General features: G+C 37.3%; 1 protein-coding gene across 4 annotated transcripts in view; it reads left to right on the top strand.

The window, feature by feature from the left end:
* Positions 1 to 8,768: 8,768 nt before the first annotated feature.
* The window catches only part of TBC1D12 (TBC1 domain family member 12), a 74,516-nt gene continuing 59,502 nt past the window's right edge, over positions 8,769 to 23,782 (top strand). For 2 of the 4 annotated variants that reach the window (XM_032491290.1, XM_032491291.1), the window contains exon 1: positions 8,769 to 9,877. In XM_032491290.1, the coding sequence (XP_032347181.1) occupies positions 8,922 to 9,877 (956 nt within the window). In that variant the 5' untranslated portion in view covers positions 8,769 to 8,921. The remainder of the gene's footprint in view (positions 9,878 to 23,782) is intronic. The other 2 variants (XM_032491293.1, XM_032491292.1) reach the window with 2 other exon arrangements.

The raw sequence follows: 23,782 nt of genomic DNA, 5'->3' as shown, positions 1-23,782 counted from the left end.
TCTTTTGGATGGTTTCCTTATGACAGATTCCCAGGAGTAGGATTACAGTGCCTCTTGATATGTGGCATCAATTTGCTTCCCCAAAGGCTTGGTATGCATTTCTAAAGCATCTCATCTATCTCTTGGTTTGTGGCTGTCCCGCTGTGGTTTACCAAACAGCAGCTGCTTTGTGATCTTACTATCATTTATTTCCCACACATGTCTCACCCTGCTAAGTTAATCTGCAATACACATCTTTTCGATACTTGTTATCTAGCTATAATCCACAACCTTAGTCCTAGTCACTTCTCTTACCAGCTGAGGCTTTACCAGGCATGTGTGGAATTTAAATCATTTGTGGAAGTTGAAGATGATTTCAGTAGCAATCCAAGCCGCATAGTCCCACAGAAGATGGTTCATTCCCCCTGCCTTAAAGAACTTTCTTTTGGATTTTGATACTAAATTATTTCCACATCTTGTCAATCAATTTTCAAACAGACATACTGACCGTATTTTTCTTAATCAGCTCATCATCAAAGACTCCCAGCTTTCAGATCAGTATGTAGTGAGGACAACCTATGGTTATTTTAGGTTTTAATAGTGCATACTCATATAAAACAAACCATCTTTAGGGCAAATGTTCATTCATGGGTGATGAAATTGTGCGTGTTCAAGAGTTTAAATAGGAAGCAGCATCAGGCAGTTTTTGGATTATGGTCTTGAGGATCATAGACATGCTTAGTCTTTTAAGTTGGGAAATTCCTGGGGACTAGACACATATTTTGATAGTGGTTTTATTCATCTATTTATTCATATATTCCTTTAAAAGATTTTTTTTGCAGGGGAGAGGTAATTAGGTTGGTTTGTTTGTTTGTTTATTCATGGAGGGGGTACTGGGGATTGAACCCCGGACTTTGTGTATGCTAAGCATGCACTCCACCACTTGAGCTATACCCTGCCCCCCATGCATTCCTTTAATAAGTAAGTGTTTGTTGCTACTATGTGCTTGGCACTGTGGTTGATTGTGTTGCTAAGAACGTGAACAAACCAGCAATACTCCTTCTCCTCATAGAGCTCATAGTGTAGTGTGTATGTGTGTGTGTGTACAAATGTCAGCCCCCAACACTATAAAATTATAGCTGTGATATGACCACAAAGAGAAATGGTGCTATGAAAGCATGTAAATGGAGTCTAAGCAATTGGAGGGGAGATCAGAGAAGGCTTCTCTGAGGAGATGACATTAAAACTGAGTCCTGTCATTCTAAGTGAAGTAAGCCAGAAAGAGAAAGAAAAATACCGTATGAGATCGCTCATATGTGGAATCTAAAAAACAAAAACAAACAAACAAACAAAAACAAAGCGTAAATAAAGGACAGAAATAGACTCACAGACAGAGAATACAGACTTGTGGTTACCAGGGGGGTGGAGGGTGGGAAGGGATAGACTGGGATTTCAAAATTGTAGAATAGACTACACTGTATAGCACAGGGAAATATACACAAAATGTTATGATAACTCACAGAGAAAAAAAATGTGACAATGAGTGTGTATATGTCCATGAATAACTGAAAAATTGTGCTGAACACTGGAATTTGACACAACATTGTAAAATGATTATAAATCAATAAAAAATGTTAAAAAAAAAACAAAAACTGAGTCCTGGAGAAAGAATAGGAGTTAACAGGTTAACAAACCGAGGAAGAGCCCTCTAGGCAGGGGACCAGCATGCATAAAGACCCCTAGAAAGAAAAGGGCTTAGCACATAATTTCAGAAAGAGAGAAAATGTTGATGTGCCTGAAACATGAGTGAGGAGAAGGGAAATGTGAGATGAGACTGGAGAGGTAGATAAGAATCATTACAACAAAGACTGGCGTCATCATGGAGAACAACCTAGAAGTAGAAGATTGCACAAATGTCTTTGGTGTTAAGAGAATAGGAAACATTACATTTGAATTAAGGAAGAAGAACCCTCCCATAAAGTACTTAGAAGAAATGGCTGAAATGTAGGAGAAAAAAATGGAGACAAGAGAGTAATGAAAACTAAAGGAAAAGTATTTCTTTTAAAAGGTTGAAAGGTTCATATGAAGATGACTAAAAAACTGGGGCAGTGACATGATTGGATGTATGTTTATAAAAAAGTACTTTGACTGCAGTGTAAGGAACTGTTTGGATGTGGCCCCAAGTGAATGTGAAGAGACCAGTTGGAGGTTAATTCTGTCATCCAGGAAAGAAATGAAGGTAACTTAGTCTGGGTGGGTGGATATAGTATGAAGTGAATACATTTAAAAGATACTTACATTAGAGCCGCAGACCTTACTCATCTTATAGCTGAAAGTTTGTAAGGGTCTCTTAGTTATCCAATTTCAGAGGCTCTAATGTAAAACATGGTGAATTATAGTTGATAACACCATATGATACAATAAAAAAAAGATAATTAGGAGGGTTAAAAAAAACAGACTTCAGTGGTATATTACTTGTTACAGTAGCCTTCTAGGGCTATGATAACAAATTACCACAAACTTGGTGGCTTAAAACAATAGAAATTTATTCTCTCACAATTCTTGAGATCAGAAGTCTAAAATCAAGATGTTTGTAGAGTTGGTTTCTTCTGAAGGCTCAGAGGGAAAATTAATTTCATGCCTCTCTCCTAACTTATGGTGGCTGTCAGCAATCCTTTGGGTTCCTTTAGCTTGTATGTGCATCACTCTGATCTCTGCCTACAACTTCACATGGCTCTCTTCTTTGTGTCTCTGTGTGCCTTCTCCTTTTCTTTCTCTTATAAGGACACTTATCACACCTATTGTCTCTGTGAGGAGAGGAAATATGTCCAATTCAGGAGTATCTCATTATGAGAACCCTACCTTAATTACATCAGCAAAGGCCTTTTTCTAAATAAAGTCACATTCAAGGGACTTGGGGTTAGAACATGGACATATCTTTTGGGGGAACACAATGCAATTCACCACACAGTTACGGGGATGAGAAAGAGGGAGATATCATAGGTGACTGTTGGTTTTTAGGTGTGTGCAACTAAAGTACTGTCATTCGGTGAGAGATGGAGTATTATAATCGGCAGCAGATTTGGAGGAGGCAGTTATGAGCTTAGACTTGGACATACTGGGTTTCAGGTGACCTTGAAACCACCAAGCAGCGATACTGGGTACAGAATTGGCATATAGGATCTAGAAAAACAGTTGATGGTGTGGCATGTATTAAGATGGAGGATGCTGGAAGAAAAGTAGGAGAGACTCATTTTAGTCATATTATGTTTCTGATGCCTGGAAGTATCAATATGGAAATATCAAGAAGGCATTTGGATTATATTGTTGGAGGTATAGTTATAAATTCTAGAGTCATCAGTTTATAGGTGATCATCTACATCATGGGACTTATTGTGATGGCTTAGGGTAAAGAGGGTTGAGTAAGAATAAAGTGGGTTCAGAACTGTTCCATTAGGAAATTTCAGTTAAGGAGGAAGAATCTACCTGACCCTCACCCCAAGGAAACTGAGAAGTAGTGACCAAAGAGATAGGAGGGAAGCTAAGAGAGTATGGCAACAATAGAGTAATGAAAACTAAGGAGAAAAGGTGTTTCTTTTAAAAGAAAGAGTGTTTCAAAATGGAGGGAGTGATCAACAGTAGGAATGCTGGTGAAAGATCAAGCAAGACGGAGACTGAAATTTTTCTATTAAATTAGGGACAGGGAAGTCATTAATGAGAGTAAAGAACTGGAAGTAACCTTAAGCTTATGGAAAGTTGTAAACATAAAAATAGTAAAAGGAATAAAATAAAGCTTGGATACAAAGAGGAAAAAAAAATAGTAAAAGGAATGCTTATATATCTTTCCCAGATTTGCCTACTGTTAACATTTTATCTCATTTACTTTACCATTTGCTCTTTGTGTATGTGTGTGCATACATCATTTTTTTTCTTAATCATTTGAGGGTGAATTACATACATAGTGGCTCTTTATCCTAAATACTCAGTGTGCATTTCCTAAGAATAGAAATATTTTCTTACAGAACTAATACAGCAATTATTCATTGTAAATATGTAAATATCAATTTTTACATTGACATCTTTATTTAATCCACCTTGCATATGACAGTTGTGTCAGCTGATCTAATAATGTCCTTCACTAAATATTTTCCTTTTCTCTACCTGGTATGAAGTCCAGTTTAGGGACAGGTTTTGCATGTAATTGTCATGTTGTTTTAATCTTCTTTAATTTCACACATGTCCACAACTTTTTTTCATCTTTTATGATATTGACATTTTTGAAGAAAAGAGCCCCCCCATTTCATTTTTTTTAAATAAAAATTTCATCATTTCAGGGATAGAGGGAATAGCTCAGTGGTAGAGCACATGCTTAGCATGCACAAGGTCCTGGGTTCAATCCCCAGTACCTCCATTTAAAAAAATTTTTTTCCTCATTTCAAGTTCATCTGATGATTCTGTAGGATCAGACTGAGGTTATACACCCTCAGTCACATTGGATCTTCTCAGGGTGTCACATCTGGAGGTGCACAATGCATAAACATCTTTTTAAAGAAGCTTGCTTGTTCAGGAAAGCAGAGAGATAAGGTTGTAGCTATGAGGCAGTATTTCTCAACCTTGGCTATAAATTAGAATTACTTGAGTGGCTTTTAATACTAGTGTAAAGGCTCCACCTCCAGATGTGGAGATATTGACTTAATACCCTGGCTGTGGCCCAGACATCAGCATTTAAAAAAAAACTTCCTAAACATTGCTGCTAATGTGCAGCTAAGTTTGAGAAACATTGCTCCAAGGGTATATGGGTGGTGATGATGATGACTTAACATGATAGAAGGTATAGTATGTTGGAGTGCTATTTGGAAATCCAGTGTAAGAAGAAAAAAGTTGATAATTAAAGAAAGATATAGGGGGTTTGAGGCCTTTTTTTTTTGAGGCCTTTGTACTCTCCTTGCATACAATTGTAGCAAAATAATAATATGGGATAGTGGTACCATATTTCACCCTTCAGTAATGACAGTTGGGTCATACACATAGAATATGACCAACAAAATGTATTTTAAGAATTTCAGTGAAAATCAAATTTTCCTAGAAAATGTAGGACTCCAAGGATACCAATAGTTTTCCATATTTTAAATAAATTAATATTTTATAGCAGAGATTGAGAATATCCTTTCTAATAGGAGTTTCATTTGATTAATGGGAATGAACCAGGATGTATAACTTATGCCTAGAATTATAATAATGTAACATATAAAGAGTCTTTAATGTCAAACTCTTAAGAACCACAGAAAGGATATGCTATACCCTGAAAGCAGATTTTTTTCATTGTAAAACAGCATATAATATTACTTATCAGATAAGACAGAAACTTTTGTTATTGAAAGTGGGAAATAGAACCACTAATCACTAACGAGAACCACTAATAATTTATTATGCAATACATATTATTGTATACAAAGTTATAAAAAATAAATATGTCTCAGTTTTAAAGCCTGCACTGAGAAAATAGTAGGGTAGTATGGGCTATTATCATTCATAAAACTTTTGCTGCTGTTTACTATGGGAGAGAAAGGAGACGAACAAATAAACAATTTGGAGAAACTGGATTTTTAAAATAGTATGATTTCATAGAGGGAGAAACAGAGTGGTAGCAAAAAAGGAATAAGTTAACAAGCTAGTTAGAGAAAGTTTGACAATAGGAAGAAAATTGCAAGGATAAATTCCCCAGACAGAGAGGAAGGAGGTTGAAAAGACAAAAAGATTGAGATTAGACTCTCTTAGCTACCTTCATCATTGCCATCATATAACTATATCTATGTCTAGATATCTCCTATATTAACTTAAAGTTTTTTATTGAGGTGAAATTCACATAAAATAAAGCCATTTTAAAATGTACAACTCAGGGGCATTTAGTACATTCACAATGGCATGCATCTACCACTATATCTAGTTCCAAAACATTTTCATCACTCCAAAAAAGAAAACCCCATATCCATTAGGCAGTCCTTCCCTATTTCCCCCTTCCCCCAGCCACTGGCAGTTACCAATCTGCTTTCTTTCTCTATGGATTTACCTATTCTGAATAGTTCATATAAATGAAAGTATATAATATGTGAAGGCTTTTGTGTCAGGCTTTTTTCACTTAGTGTAATGTTTTTGAGATTCATCCACTTTGTAGACTATATCAGTACTTAATTGACTTTTATGGCTGAGCAATAGTCCATTGTGAGTATATATCACACTTGGTTTATCCACTCCTCTTTTGATGGATATTTGAGTTATTTCCATCTTTTTTTTTATGAATAGTGCTGCTCTGAACATTTACGTACAAGTTTTTGTTTGAGAACCTATTTTCAATTCTTTCAGGTGTATACCTAGGAGCAGAATTGCTGGGTCATGTGGTAATTCTATATTTAACTTATTGAAGAACCACCAAACATTTTCGACAGCAGCTGTACCATTTTATTTCTACCATCGTTGTGTAAAGCGAGGGTTCCACTTTCTCCATATTCTCTACAACACCTGTTATTTTTCATTTGTCCATCTTAGTGGGTGTGAGTGCTATCTCACTTAGGTTTTGATTTACGTTTCCCTAGCGACTAATTATGTTGAGCACCATTTCACACACTTATTAGTAGCTACTAGCATATCTGCTTTGGGTAAATGTCTGTTCAAGTCTTTTACTCATTTTTTTAATTGAAGTACAGTTGATTTACAAAATTGTGTTAGTTTTAGGTGTACAGCAAAGTGATTCAGTTATACATATATATGTTTTTCTCTGATTTTTTTCCATTATAGGTTATTACAAGCTATTGAATATAGTTCCCTGTGCTATACAGTAAGTCCTTGTTGTTTATCTATTTTATACATAATGGTGTGTATTTGTTAATCCCATACTCCTAATTTTTCCCTTCCTCCCTTTCCCTCTGGTAATAAGTTTTTTTTTTTTTATGTCTGTGAGTCTGTTTCTGTTTTCTAAATAAGTTCATTTGTATTATTTTTTAGACTCCACATATAAGTGATATCATATTATATTTATCTTTGTCTGGCTTGCTTTACTCCGTATGATAATCTCTAGGTCCATCCATGTTGCTGCAAATTGCAATATTTCACTCTTTTGTGGCTAAGTAATATTCCATTTGTGTGTGTGTGTGTGTGTGTGTGTGTCACATCTTTATCCATTCATCTGTTGACTGACACTTACGTTGCTTCCATGTCTTGACTATTATAAATAACAGGGTTATGAACATTGAGGGTACATGTATCTTTTCAAATTAGAGTTTTCATCTTTTCCAGAAATATGCCCAGGAGTAAGATATAGTCCTTTACTCATTTTTAAATTGGGTTCTTTGCTTTCTTGTAGTTGAGTTCTTTTTATATTCTGGGTACTAGACCCTTATCAGGTGTATGATTTGCAAATATTTTCTCTCTTCCTGTGTTAACTTTTCCATCTGTGTCCTGGAAGTCATTTTTTTCTTCTGAAAGGTATTGACAATAAATACACTAGTAACTATGCCCTTCCCACTTAGTCTTTCCTTAAGGCCTTCAAAAATACACAATATAAAAGACGCTTGATGTTTCTTAAAGTGGGTGCTAGGTACATGGATGTCCATTTTACTTACACATTTTATTTTCACTCATATGTATTTTATTCATTCTTTTGTGTATATATATATATATATATATATGAAAAAAATTTTAAAGACTTGACAATGTTGCTTCCTCTAATTCTCCAATCTCTTACTTCTAGCCTTTCATTGACATGCTTCTAGAATGCGTGGTCCTTATTTGCCACTTCATTTTATCCACAACTAGTGTCATTTTAATCCCTTGCAATACAACTTCTTTGTCGGTCCTGAAATAATGACACCTTTGAGTCTCTACCTCACCTCCATCTTTATTCTTTCTTCCTAGGCAATGTTACTCATGACTCACCTAGTTGTAATATGCAGATGACTCTATAATCTGCATCTGTAAACCAAAACCCCAAACCAACTTTTGGAACTCTAATCATATGCTGGACATTCCCAGTCTCTTACTTGACCAGATACATTTCTCTTATTAATTAAGTAATTACCAATCCAAATACTTTTGTCTTCAAACCACATCAGTTCAGTCTCAAGAGTTTTGTAGTTAATTGGCTGGTTCCTCCGTCTTCAGTCACTCCTTATATCTGATAAGTCATTATATCACATCTTGTGGTTTCTACTCTAAACACTTCATTTCCACTCCTTGATTATCATCCCGTTTTAATCAATTATCATAGGGTGCTGGAATTATTTCAATAGCCCTCTCTGCCTGATTCTACTTCTTCTCTCTCCTTAAGTGATAATGGAAATCTTTAAGAGAGCGATGTATTGAAACGTGGTGCTAGATAAGAAAAATAACTTTGATAGTATTGAGAATGGTGAAGTGGAGAAGGGAAGGTGCTGGCATGAGGCGATGAAGCCGTAAATTATGGCAATGGCAATGGAGCGGTAGGTGTAAAAGTATATAGTCGACTGGTAACCAACTAGAGCTGGAAGGGCTTACAGCCTGCATTCTACTCCCATAAATTAAGTACGTCAAGTGAATTTTTGCTAAGCGAGCCATACCCGTACTTCTGTAAGCGCTGTCATGTACAGACTGGGCCAACCAGCCTCCACCATCCAGACGGCTGATCCCAGATTGGCCGTCCGAGTATTACGGAGCCGGTCTCTCTAGCTACCGTCTCTATGGTTCGCGGAATCTCCAGGTCGGGGCTTGACGGGTCAGGCTTTTGCGCGTGCGCGAGCCCAGGCGCGTGCCCGCCCTCCCGCAACTGCTCGAACCCTGGGAGGGAGGGGTGGGTCTGGGAACGTTGCGGCGGCAGCCGCCGCGGTCCCAGCACCCAGGGCTCTTCCTGGGCCGAGCCTGCGCCGGGGAGTCTTCCGCCGCCTTCTTGGGCGGCTCTCGGCCGGTCCCAGATGGTGGGTCCGGAGGATGCCGGAGCCTGCTCGGGGAGAAACCCCAAGTTGCCCCCTGTGCCGGCGCCCGAGCACGCGGGCCTGGACGGGAAGATGATTCGAGCCACGGGCGGCTTTGGCGGAGGCGTCGGCTCTGTGGAGCCCCCAGAGGAGGAGGAGGAGGAGGAGGAGGAGGAGATGCCGCCGCCTCAGGAGCTCCTTCGGCGTTACCTCGCAGCGGACGGGGGGCAGCTGGAGCCCGGGCTGTGCTACTGTCCGCTCCCCGCCGGCCAGCCTCGCTTTCAGCCGCCCTTGGCAGCGCCGCGCTCGGACGCCAGCCCGCCGGACGCGGGCTCCAGGCACCGCGGCGAGGAGGCGGCGGATGCCCGCGCGGCGCGGCACGGGGGCATGACCAACGGGGACTCGGGCTTTCTGCCGGGCCAGGACTGTCGCGACCTGGAGGAGGCTCGCAGGTTGGCCCGCGCCGGCGGCCGGGAACCCCGCCACCACCGCCTCCGCCTGGAGGAGTCGGCCGACGAGGACGCGGACGGCGCGGGCAGCCCGTCTGACTGGGCCGCGCCACTCGAGGACCCGCTGCGGAGCTGCTGCCTGGCGGCGGCGGACGCTGACGAGCCCGAGGGAGAGGGCAGCGGCTCGGGGGGCAGCCCGGCCAGCGATGGCAGAGGCAGCGAGTTCTCGGAGCCGCCAGGAGCTGGCGCCAGGGGTCCCGCAGAGGGCGCGTCCCCCGTCACCTCGGCCGAGAGGACTAGCGGGGGCGAGGGCGCCAAGCAGCAACTCGGCTTCTCCGACGTTCACTCGAACTCTCGGAATACGTTCGAGGTGAGCCACCGCAAGAGCGCCCGCGACCACCTGCCCCCGGCGGGGCCGCCGGTGCCCTCGCCTGCCGCGGAGCAGGGGCCCGCGGGGACCTCCGCCCGGGCTCGACGGAGTGGCGGCTTCGCCGACTTCTTTGCCAGGTACAGCGCAGGCTACGCCGGGGCTCGGGGCGGGTTCCGGGCCGGGGCCGGGGCCCGGGCCGAGGCCGAGGCCCGGAGCTGGCGGAGAGAGGGTGGGGGCCGCCTCCGCGCCGGCTCTCGCTGGAGTTAGGACTGAGCTTTGATTTGTCACCCGGGGAAGAGGAACTGGGTCTGCATTGTGTTGTGGATCTGTATAGAAGTTGTGAGTGCGATGAGGAGCGAATCTTTCTGTTCCCTTGTCCACTGGAGGCTATACCTGCCAATCACACCTGGTTTCTGTGTATTCAGGTCCTGTCCTGCCAGCGTGTTGGTGCCATCTACAGTTTTGCCTTTTCCGGAAAAACAGACAACCTTTGTCCCCATTTTTTTTTTTGGTTTAATTGTACTACAAGGATTCCGGGGGGGAGGGGTTGTGGTATGTGTGTAGGGGTGCGGTTGTGAAAGAAAGGGAAGTCATTTTGCACAGCTATTTGCGTGGCGTCCAAATCCATTCAAGTAGTTTGGGAATTCTTGAAATTAGAAATGGTTGTGTTTCATAGTGTTAAACAGTTTGTTTCAGTGGCCTTTATTAAAATGGTGTTTAGAATTTGTGCCCAGCCTATATAGCCAAATTACTATGACGTTTTATCTAGAAAATCCCTCTTTACTTTTTGCCAGATAGGCCTCTACTTTTTTAAAGCAAGTTTTAAGTATTTTATGATGTTGTATGTATATGTGATTTTATCTGCCGTTTTTGAAATTAAATTGTGGTGCTGGACATTGCAGATTTCAGAATGGGGCTTTGATAAGGATAAGTAAGCAGTTAGGAAATACTCATCTTAATGCACATTATTAATGAAAAAATTTCCTTTGAGTCAGATTTTAACACTTTTTTTTTTAAGGTCTCCAGGCAAATAGGAAATTGTTCCCAACTTGTAAAATCCTCCCTTTCGAAGTTCTTTCTCCTCTGTTTTTGTTCCCTTTTCAGAGATCTTGACAAAAACCAGAAATAAGAGAAAAACATATTCTACAGCTCAACTTTTAGAGAATTATACAGTTTGGATGCATATTTTGTGATTGCAACTTCTTATTCCTTTTTCCACTTTATTATCCCTTATTTTTCCTGCTTGTATAAACTTACAAAGAAATTATGAAGTTGTTTAAATCAAATTGGGAAATCCTACTTACGTCTTACTCATAGGACAAAATATATAGTAGTTAGATATGAATTTGTGCCCACAGTTGCAAAGATATACTTAAAGCTTGTGGTGGCAATATTTTAAAAGCTCGTAAGTTAAGTTTACATATTTGTGACTTTGTGAAACCTTTGGCTGTTTATTGGTCATGTTTTGATGTCAGGTGTCAGGCAGTTTCAGACCTGGAAGGGGCTTTGGAGAGCACTGATTGAACCAGTACCCAGAACTTGCTCTGTGCCACCCATTGGGAATAGAGGTGATTTAAGCAGTGGTCCATGACTTGGAGGTGGAGTGCAGGCTAGTGGGGATTAAGTTTGAAGACAGATACTATACATGTATTGCAATATTTGAAGAATAACAAAGCAAATCTATTATAAGAAGCTTTTAGATTATTAACAGTAGGCAGGAATTTTGGTATAATTCTAGAAAATTGTCTTAACCTGTAGACTAATAGGACTTTAATTAACATAGCTGGTTGACGTTCATATGGCCACACTTTTCATGTGTATCAGAGCACTGGATATGAAGTCAGTAAACTTAGGTGCCTGAATTCAATTTCTCTAAGCTTCATTTTTGAGATCTGAATGTCAGGATTCTAGGTGTCTTTTCTTCCTTTTATATAACATTCTTGGGAAAGGGCAAAATCAGACAGAGGCACAGTTTTTCTTGTAGCATTTAGTCAAAACCTTAACTGGATTCTGAAAACCTTAAAGGCAGAGACTGACATTCATTTCTAAATCTACTTACAATACATAGTGCTAGTATGAAGAATCCCACTCAGATTGTGTTGAAGTGACAACTTTCATGGACTCTCTCTCTTTACTTTTTCCTAGGTAGGCTACTTTTGAACAAATCTTCCACCCCTAGACAAAATGATCGGCAATTTCCCTTGTTCCTACAACCTAAGAGTTTTTTTTTTCCTTCCTGTGTACAGTTGTCATTCTTAATTCTGAAGCCCAGGTGAGGGTTTCCTTTGGTGATACCTTTTTCTAGGATGCATTCTTGTTCTTGGGTGCAGCCTCTGCCCTCACTTCATTTTTTGGTGAAGAATCTGTCTAAAGAAGGTAGTTTAGTTAGCTAATGGCAGAGCTGGGATTAGAACCAGAATTTCTGATTTTCAGTCCAGGAATTCGATCATAACTTCTGTTCACCTGCGACTCTTTTCTTTCCCATCTGATTATCTTCTCTATCTTTACCTTCTTTACACTTCCTCTCTTTCCCTTAACTGGGCAAAATGTCCGTAACAAATATTTAAAAAGAATATTTTCGTGTTTGTTTTAACATAAGTAAAGAGAGGAGAACATTTTATAGTAATGTATCTACATTACTACAGAATTATATTCAATCAGAACACATTTTTGATAGTAGCTTCACTGAGTACGGTAGAAATAATGTAGAAGAAAAAGGAATTTGGTCCAGGATGGGACTGCCCTCATTATCTCCGGCTTGCCCTCCCTTCCAGATGAAGTGAGTTGTATTTCAGTCCCTGTTGGGGGCTTGCCTCCACTTCACCTGGGCATCTCTCTGTGTTTATGGTGACTTGACTTTGGGAGCCTTGAGGTAACATTCCCTTAGATCCTTGGCCCTTTCCTGCCTATGTAAGTTTTGAAATACTAGGTGAGTACCACTACCCTCCACTGTCCCCAACTCAGCAGTGAGAAGAAGATGAAAGTCAAACAAAAACTCTTGTGTTTCCAGGCTAGCTTTTGTTCCTCAAGGATCTGTTTATTACTGTATTTTGAAAGTAAAGTAGCTTTAAACCATTTTTATGTGTCCTTAAAGGAAATTCATGTCTTTTATCTATTTATTTATTTTTATTGAAGTATTGTTGATTTACAATGTTGTGTTAGTTTCTGGTGTACAGCATAGTGATTCAATTAAACATATTATTTTTCGTATTTTTTTCCATTATAGGTTATTACAACATATTGACTATAGTTTCCTGTGCTATATAGTGGAACTTTGTTTATAGCGTATTTATATCTTAATTGTTTTCAGACTATAGTTGTTTATTTTTTAAGTTGATACACTCTTTATAGATGTATTTTTAAAAGCCATTCAATACTTTTGAGGCTTGTTCAGATTGCACTGGTAGAATTACTGTTATTTAGAAACATGGGTATCTATCTGTCTGTCTCATAGTGTTGATAGCTTTTTACAAAGTCTTCATGGTGAATCACAAGAATTTAGTGGCTTAAAAGGACATAGCTAAGGTAGGGAAGAAAGTACTGAAGTTTTTTTCCTTCTATTTGAAAAGAAAATTGACTTTATAGGTGCTGAAACAGAGATCCATGTAGTTTTCCCTGTAATTACTGACTTCTGAAACTTCCTAAATGTTGTTGCAAAAAATTTTATTTATGGAGCTCTTTTTACTACAGGTAGGCTGAATAGGGAAGACTAAAGGCTCATTTAGTGATTTCTTTTCATATCTAGGCAGTCTTCATGCTCTCCAGCATGAAAATTGTTGAGAATATTTGTTCTTTTTATTATGATATTGAGAATTAAAGATTCCTAACATTTATAATTTTTCTTAATTTAAGGCTCTCAGAAACAAAAACATCAACCACATTTTTTTTTCCTACTCAGAATTTATACTAGTTGACTAAATCATAATTCACGTGACTGAGCCATCATAGACCTGTGTCAGATAGGGCTCCTATATTTGCAATGTGTATTCCTCCCAGTCAACTGAAATAAAAAACTACAGTTTCAAGACCAGTTTCTCAAAAAAAATCCCTTTTCAGCATCTCAATAAAGAAAAGGCAAAATATAAAACTTCTGATGAGTATTAAGATTTTTACAGCTCCCCAAAGCAAACAGTTCTTTAATGCAGGTGTGTTATAATTATAAGGAGAATGAGAAGTATCTTGATCTGAATATTAACTTTTTGTTAATACAAAGATTATAAAAATAAATGCAAAATATTCATTAATGTGTCACTAACGAAACTCTGCTGGACATTACTTATATATTAATAATATATTAATGTAATTAAGATGTTTAAAATTTTAAAGAGCTGAAAAGAATGTGTAATTAATTGCTCTAGAATAAAAATAAGAGTCTTAGGATTTTAGAGTGTTGTGAAGCTACCCATTATAATATTAGATTGGGGAGCTAATGGCTGAAGAGTTTTTTTTTTAATCTTTTGTTTGTGTTTGACCCTCTCCCCTACTCAGATCCAGCATTTTCTTAAAAAACAAACTAACCAACCATGAAACTCTAGATATCTACACTAAACCATTGGAAATACAGCATTGGTTCAAAGACTTCACCTTAGAAGTTCATTCATGGTTTTAAGGTGTGCGATGTGATCATTTAAATATAAATAAAGTAGAAAGTACTGGTAAACTCCAATTTTTGTAGGATGAAGATAATTTTAAGCATTCAAACATATTATTTTGAAGTGCTAAACTAAATTGACTGTTTAACAATAAACGCCAGGAAGCAAAGCAGACTATTATTCTAATATTAACTTGGAATTGTTTAGTAGAAATTTTCTGAACAATTCAAAATGGACATGGAGATTTACTTTTTATTTTTTTAACTGCTTTTAATTTTAGAATAGTTTTGTATTTACAGAAAAGTTGAAAAGGTACTACACAGAGTTCTGGTATACCCCTTTAACAGTTCCTCTGTTGTCAGCGCCACATAACTGTGGTATATTTGTCACAACTAAGAAACCAACATTTGTACATTACTACTAGTTAAACTTTACATTTTATTTGGCTTAGAGATATTTACGAAAAGAGTTTTATTTGGGGAGCAGTTGTGTTTTACTATAAAATCAGAAATGTTTAAAGTAGAAGGAATTTCAAGAATCACTGTATTCACCCTTTAATACTCTATGGGAAATCAGTGATGCTGTCATCAGAGAAATCTTTTATTGGTTAGACATCACCTAGTGAGGTGGTATTAGTTTAATATTGGAAATGAGTTAGACATGGTAATGAATTGTTCCTCAGGTGATCTAGAGCAATGGTTTTCAAGGCTTTTTCAGTTCAGAGTATTTATGGCAACATTCAGTAGTTTTAACAACCAATACCTATTTGCCTCTAGAAAAAAATGTAAAAATATATCTTAATTCTACATAATTTCAGTTTTTCCAAAATTATTTTCATAGTTTCCTTTACAAGGTGTTTTTTTTTTTTTTTTGATTCTTGAAATATTCTTGTGACATAAGAAGGGTAGGGTTTATTTTTATTTTATAGTTATTTTCCCAGAGTCAGATAATTAATTAAAAAATCAGACTGAACTATACATGTGATTCTTAGGGTTTGGAGCTAATATGTTGATTTCTTTGAATTGTAAGAAGTTTATGAATGGAAATGTGGCTTTTGGTGTAGTGAAAATACTACTGGCTTGAGAGATAAGAACCTTGGCTTTTGTCCTGGGTAGCTTGCCCTACACATTAAGTAATGTGTGACCTTGGGCAAATCATTAAATTTCTAGACTTCAGCTTCCTCATCTGTGAAATTAGGAGATTCAGAGTCCCTTTTAGCTGCAGTACACCGTGATATTGCACAATTCTTTTGCACTCACTTTTGTAGACTTCAAATATTTGTTGGCTAAATACGATAAATGTGAACTGAGTTAAAGAGGATGCTTTTTTAAAAAGCATGTTTTTTATCTTTAAAATGAGAAGGTTGCCAGACATAGAAATATCCCCTTCAGCATTATATTCTACCTTGAACATGCTAAACATCAGTGATTTGTTAGTTTCTCATATGTAGAAGTACAGAGAAGCAGCTCTTTTTTTTTTTCTTTAGCAAATTGTAGATTTTTTTTTCCTTATCATTTTTTTTGGAGTAGGAAAGAGAGAATAGAATAATAAGTAAATTCTAGTTAATCAGTGAACTGGAATTTGAGACTTTAGATCATGAGTTATTTCTCAAAGGTTGCCAGTGTTCCACATTGGAGAACTAATAGCCTAGTGCAGTAGTTCCTGGCCTTTGTCAAAATCACCTAAAAGCACATTTAAACAAATTAGATTCTCTTGAATTCACAACCCCTACCTAGTCAGATTCGAGGGACTTGCTTTTGGCAGGTGGCATCTTCAAACCATAGGCTACAGTGTGGTGGTTAAAGTTGGTGATTCTAGAGATAGACTGCCTGGGTTTGAATTAGCTTACTAGCTGGGTGATTATGGACAAGTTACTTGACCTCTCTGGACCTCAGGCAACTCATTTGTAAAATGGGGATAATAGTAATAACCTGCCTCGTGGGATTGTCATGAGGGCTAAATGAGGTAATATTCTAAGTGCCTTGTATTTATTATGTGGCATATGGTGAGGATTCCAGTGTTTTTATCCAAACTGCAGAAGACCACCACAGCCCCTTCCCCCAACTCCATCACTGAAATGCAGTGTTTTAAAGAAAGGAAGAGATTGGAATGAATTTTTTGTGCACTACCTGAAGAAACATTGCACAACTTGTGTAGTAGATTTTAAAATTTAATTTGTATTTGGGATTGTATGGGTGTTAAAATGGACTCTGGTTTGGTGGTATAAACTTTCCAGAAGTCTTGAAGCTTTGACTAAAAAGCAAATCAGAGAAGAAACTGAAAGGAGGGAATGTTGAGAAAGATTAAAATATTTGTATCTTATTGTTTTAAGGAATTTTTACAGGGAGGCAAAGCCACTTTTTAAGTTTAAATTCAAGAAATATTTAACTTGGCTTACTCATACATTTTATACTTAGTATGCTGTGGTAGGAAAGCTTTAGGGAAAAGTGGAAACATTTGGAGATTTTAGAGGTGATACATCTGTTACCTATCTCTAAATGTACTATTCAGAAAGGGAAAGCCAATCCTTTTTGAGTTGGCTTATTCCTTAGGAACACTATTAGCTACAATAAAAGATGTCCCCAGGTGGTTCTGGTTGGTAGATACTTAGACCCTAGTCAGTAATTATTGAACATTGAACATTAGTGTTTAAAATTATCGGGGGAGGGGGGGCGCGGGGTAGGGGTTAGGAATGCAGATTCCTTGAGGTGGTCTTCCTCGCCTTGATTCGGTAGCTCTTGGGTGGAGCCGAACAGGAATCCATATATTTAACAAGGATTCTCAAGTGATTCTGATGCAGGTGGCTCCCAGACTATAATTAGTGAAATACAGTTCACCCGTCCATGAACAACAGGGGTTTGAGCTGCGTTGGTCTATTTATACGTGGATTTTTTTCAATAGTAAATACTGCAGTCCTACACCATCCTTGATTGATTAAATCCGTGGATGCAGACCACAGATATGGAGGGCAGACTGTAAAGTTATACTTGGAATTTTGACTGTGTGGAGGGAGGGTGCTCCTAATCCCTGGGTTGTTCAAGGGTCAGCTGTAATTATCAATAAGCAGGTCTACTCAGGTAATAACTGAAAGAAGGTACAACATACATTTATAGCTCAGATTGCTTTATTGATTAGAATTGGGTCATATTTGGATACTATGTAATTGATGAGTATAGAGAAACAGTAAAGAATAGATATAAATACAAATGTAGAAGTATTTTGCTAACTTTCACTAGGTTGAGAAATTATCTCTGCTTAATTAAATCTGTTTCCTTTTCATTAATGGGAGAGGTCTTTTACTTTCTTTTATGTGGTCTAGATAGCCATGCTTACCTGTTCTGTGAAAAGTTTAATTACAAAGCCTTTATTCAGGTCTCTTCAACGTGCAGTCATAACTTTACCTCTCCTTATTTATAGTTTATAAAAAAAAGTATTAATTTTCCTTCCTTCCACTGGTAGTTATAATTCTTTTCCATGCCTTTAAGAAAAAATCCTGCACGTTGCACATGGCTTATCCCCTCTCCAGAATTTGCTGCTTCAGCCTTTCTTGCACTTCTTATTTCTGTGGCAAAAACAAGAGAGGAAAACCCATGTGACTGTCTGGGTTTTCAGCAGGCTCTTTCCTGCAATTAAGAGAAGTTTACCTTAGAAAACCAAGCTACAACTCATGTTCCTACTTAGAGCTAGTTTGAGAGTAAACTTGGTAATATGTTTAATTTACCTTTTAATTTGACTTTTCATTTTCTTTCTAATTTGAATTTTATTTTGGGGTACATTTCTTGGTTAAAAAATATTTCTTTCTCCCTGTCCCTAACCCCACACGGATTAAACATTTTAAGTTTGGAACTGTACATGATAGTTTTGAAATCAGATTCTGTGCTATTTTCTCATATTTTTCCAAATACTGTAATATATGACTACTCATCATACACTTAGAATTTCCAAATCTGGTTTTCATCTAGACTGTTTGTAGTCATTTTCTAGTTAAGTAGGGGAAATACTTTTCTGCTCTTATCCCAGGATAAAGTTATTCAAAGACTACAACAGTATAGTGGGGTTTTGTTGTTGTTAGAAAAACATAAAATACTCATATTATCTGCTTTTGAAATGTAAGACAGAGAATATAAAATAAAACTAACTATAAATGCTTTATTTTTATACTATTTCAGCTAAAATGGAAAAAAGATAAAATCAGGTTTTTGAAGGTTTGACTAGAGGCAGGAGAAACTGTTAAGAGAGTTTGAACAGATTTATACAGAGAAAAATTGCTGGAGAGAATAAATGTTAGCTGGAAGTTAGCTCTGTAATTGGCCTGTGGGCTTCAGAGTATTACTACAGATTAATTCCATGTTTATTTTTCTACTCTACTTACCTTGATGCCTTTGTGGATGTGTCTAGCAACTTCTTAAAGATAGCAGCTTCTTCCCCTAATATCCCCATCCCCTCATGGCTTCCTAATAGGTTATATTGTGCAACGGAAATATTTTTAATGACAGGTTGTATATGTAAGATTTAATTTAGACTTTAAAAATTTAGGTTGTTAGTATGACAGATTCACATATTAAAAAGCACATGTATCAGAGTGTAAGATAAATGCAATATACAGTTTTACACCAGGTATTCTTACCTGAGCTCTAGTGCTAAGAGGCAGATTTCTCCTACAAGCACCATGGTAAATCTAGCAAATAAGTAAATCTCTTTTGCCCATGAGGAGAAAATTAATTGTTCAATATCAGGAATATATATTGTATAGAAATTTAGGTTTGAAGGTAAGTTATTGAAGTTTTATGTCAGTGAAAGATCTCAACTGAGTATTTCTGTGTTTTTGAGAAGCAATAAAATGTAAGTCGCTTTGTTTGCTTGTATGGCTCTCGACACTCCTCACTTCACTCCTATTGGATTGACTTTTTAATTTCATTGGTACTACCTAGAATTAAAGAGATTGATAATCCTTGTGTGTTGTTCGGAAAACAAAAGATTTGTTGTGACTCATAATTGGGTATCAAGCACCAAAATCTGTTATCTAAAGACTAATAAAATAAAACTTTTGATAGATAATATTTGTATAAGATAATCAGCACAGTAATTGAATGTACAACCAGAGATGTCCATCTTTGTGATATTCTTCCAGAAGCACATTAATACTGTCGAGATTGCAGTGCTAGGACGGTGATTAACTTTGAAAATTGGGCATACTAATAAAATAACTGAGAATTATACCACATGAAGGAAAAATTTTAGAAGATAACCACTGTAAAATGTTCTTGATTGAAATAACAACCAGCTATACATTTTAATGAGGAAGTAAGATTGTTTTTCTCCTATATAAGAAATATAATGTTTTGATTTAGTTGTCCATTTGATGGAACCATACATAACACCATGTGAAAAAAAAAGTTACCTCTGTCAGGAGAGGTATTTCAGCTATGCTGCTGCATACCTTCAGTTCAGGTCAGATGAACAAAATGTCAACCAAACAAAACAAAATAACAACAACCCTAAAACTAAGAGTGTCTGCCTCTTTATTCTTAGAGACTTTAGGCACCCGAGATGTTGTTTAGCCTCTGCTTGAATTCTTTCACTAATAAGGAGCTCAGTTTCCTTAAGGCAGCCTATTGAGGATATTAATTGTTAGAAGGTTCTTTATGTGGAAGCACAGTGTATCTCTTTGTAATGTGCCTGGTCCTAATTTGCCCTTTAGAGCCACAAAGAACAAGTCAGTTCTTTTATGTAACCACTCTTCAGAAACTTAAAGATTGCTACTGAATCTTTTTGTTTGTTTTTGGATCCTCTAAACTAAGCATAAACAGTTCTTATAAGTTAGTTTGCCATTTTCTTACCATTTATTCATTCAGCAGATGCTGTAAACCCTGTTATACGAGGTGCTAAGAAATTAGATACACTATTTTATTAATAAACTTAAGATGAGAGAATCATGTAAATCAGTACTTACAATATTACCTGATTAGTGTTAGAAAAGAAAATACAGGGATGCATCAGTAGCACTGAAGAAGTGATTGACTCTGGGATGAGAAGTTAGGGAATTCTTCACAGTAGATGAAACATGAATGCTTGTTTCTTTGCTTATGAGGAGGGTTTGGATTGGAATGAGGCTGAGGCCAGCACAGGCACGTAACAGCATATGCAGAATTATATGTGAAATAGCACAGCACTTTTGGGACTGGAGATACTCAGTATGACTACTCTTAGGGTTGGTGAGGTGGAGTGTCAGAAACTGAGGCAAAAAGGTTGGGGCTAAATTATGAAGGAGTTTGTATGTTAGAACTAAGTAGTTTGAATGGATTCCATGAGAGGTGGCAGTGCATAGACCTTTGATGGATTTTGAAAACAAGGGCAACATGCTTAAGATTGTGTTTTAGAACAGTGACTCTTATAGCAGTGTAGCAGATGATTTGGGACTTGAGAAACTGAGGCTTGGGTACATTCGTGGTAGTTTATTGGTCCTTGTCAGTCTCTTTATTAAAATGAGATAGCCAGATTGTTGATGTAAACAACATTAAATTCAGTCCCTGTCAGAAGAGGTAGCTCACAGTAGCCTTTTTGTGAAGCTCTCATGAATGTAAACTTTGAATCTGGTTTTTGTTTTGAGGGAAATGGGATGATACAAAAATGGAGAATCAAGTGAAAAATTATGTCTACCATGTTTTATAAGGAATTTGATGAGGGAGAAAGAGCCAGAATAGCTGTTAGGCCAGTCCCCCGTCCCCTCCTCCCCCACCGAATTGAAATATAGATGATTTACAATATTATACTAGTTTCAGATGTACAACATAGTGATTCAATATTTTTATATATTCCATTTAAAGTTATTATAAAAATTGGCTATAATTCCTATGCTGTACATCACAACCTTGTATCTTATTTATTTAATACCTTTTGGTTTGTAGCTGTCGTGGATCAGAAAGGAAACAACTTCAGGGAAAACCCTGTGAGAGTAAAGTTGTGGTAAAATCAAGTCTTTACCTCCAATACAACACAAGTTCTATACATTGCTTCTTAAAAATGAATAGTGGAAGAATCATCACCCATTTTTGAAGACTAAATGAGGTAAAGACAAAGTATAGAAATTGTACATCTGAAATATGTGTAGTTTACTGTACAGGAATCATACCACAATAAAGGTGTTTTTTGTAAAAAAAAAAAAAAAAAAAAAAAAAAAAAAGACCAAGTATTGAGACTTCCATAATTACTTGTATGTATATGTGTCTCTTCTGCTAAGGTGCAAACTCCCTGCAGATAGGAAGCACATCTTTTTTGCTTTTTTGTCTTTGCGTAGATATGTAGAGCTGTTTATATATAGGAATGCAAAGATTTATTGGATTAAATGCTTTTTAAAAAGTACCAGGACTTACATAGCCAAATGATTGGAACCTTTGAAGTTGTCACTCTGGAAGTAGTGGTACCATTTCTCAAAGTATGTTTGGTACCTGTCTCTGGGAGATGTTTCTGTGGGAGAGAAATCATTTGGGCCAATGTAAGATAGGACTGAAGAGTTGAACATTGGAGGGGAACTATCGCTGAAATAGGAAGCCAACTAAGCAAGTTCAGTTGTATGTTAACTGTAGTATTCTAATATTCTAGGTGTAATAGATTAATCCCCAGGCAAATAGACACGTAATATGTAAATAGTTGAGGTTTAAATAAACAACCATAAATGATCTCACCTCTGGTACTCTCTTGAAGGATTTAGTAAAGTTAGTGATGTGAGGGTCTGCCACCCCTGAATTTAGTCTTTTTTGGTTAGACCTAGCTATATCAATTTAATTTTGGTGAAGCCTACAACTCTTTTGTTAACAGTGTGTTTGCAAAACAGTCCATATTTAAAGGACTAACTTGTATAGATTGTGGTAAAATCCATGATACAGCATCTGCAATTGAGAGTGTTAAAGAAGTATCGAACTTTGTAAGTATTGCCTTAATGCTGTTGCCAGTTTGTATCCTTCATGCTTTTTCTACTTGTGAAGTAAATATTTTCTTTAGCTGTTCTAACTAGTAAAACAAATTACATATTTTCTCCTATTCTATGACTTGTCTTTATACTTTCTTGATAGTATCATTTGGTGCACAAAAGTAGAAACTTTTTATATTTGGTGTAATATAGTTCTAAGAATGTGTAACCAATTTAGTTTTTACTTTGAAAGGTAAGATGTGGCATAAAAAACAAATTTATGGTTACCAAAGGGGAGAGCGGGGGGCGGGCAGAGGAATAAATCAGGAGTTTGGAATTAGCAGATATACACTACTATATATAAAATAGATAAACAACGAGGCCCTACTGTATAGCACAGGGAACTATAATCAGTATCTTATAATAACCTATAATGGAAAATAATCTGAAAGAGATTATATATGTATAACTGAATCACTTTGCTGTACACCATTGTAAATCAACTATAGTTCAATAAAAATTTTAAAAAAAAAGATAAGATGTGTATATAGCTATCCAGAGCACAGAGGCAGGAAGGTAGAGAATGTGTGAAAAAGAGTACAGTTTGGCTAAAATGTTAGGGTTCATATGTTAGTTTTAAGGAACAGAAGCCCACTTAAGCTACCTTAAATGAAGGAGGTTTTATTGTAGGCATATAAAAGATGTCTTGTGCACATTCTGAAGATAGAAAATAAAATATATGTTAATAAATAAATAAATAAATAAATGGGAAAAAAAGAAAAGAAAATATACTTGGGCTACAGATTACCTGGAATAGTGGTTTCTCTACCTTTCTAGAGATGTATGTTTTTTTCTTATCTCTTTTCTGTCTTTGGATTGTTCAGTGCATGATTTCTACCAGCAAAAGCCCTATACAGCTGTCCCAATTGTGCATGATTTATCTGCCATCGTTTGACTGACTCATTCTCTAAGTCTTCTATTTAAAAATCCTGGGAATCTGATTGTCTCAGCCTACATATTAATTTGTTCATATTTTATCAGCAGTCCAATTTAATCAGTATTGACTGAGGGGCAAGACCATGAAATATAAGTATGGCCACGTCAGGCTACTGCTTCAGTCAGGGTTAGAACAAAGGCTCTGTCAAAGAAATGGGAGTGGGTTGCAGGTATGCTAAAGCCATATGTATTTCTCCTAGTTGTGAAAAGGGTAGTAGGAAATAATGTTGGAAAAATAATTTGGGTCCAAATTGTGAAGATAAAGAATTAAAACTTTTCTGTAGATACTAAGGAGGGTTGAGGATTTGGAGACAAGAAATGAAATGCTCTATCTGTTTCTGCTTGTACGTTGAAGTTTATTCTAGCCAGAATGAGTTATAGGTCATTTTCCTCTTCTAATTTCAGTGCTTTATGGGGATTAGGGGAGGGATAATTACAAAGAGGTTACATGATGGAGTTTTTTGGGGGATAGTACAACTTTATATTGCCTCAATTGTGCTGGTAGTTACACAAATCTATACATACGGTAAAAACTGTATAACTGT

The sequence above is a fragment of the Camelus ferus genome, chromosome 11, assembly GCF_009834535.1.
Source record: "Camelus ferus isolate YT-003-E chromosome 11, BCGSAC_Cfer_1.0, whole genome shotgun sequence".
NCBI classification, from domain to species: Eukaryota; Metazoa; Chordata; class Mammalia; order Artiodactyla; family Camelidae; genus Camelus; species Camelus ferus.
The sequence above is the reverse complement of the archived record's forward strand: the minus strand, read 5'-3'. Positions and strand labels throughout refer to the sequence as shown.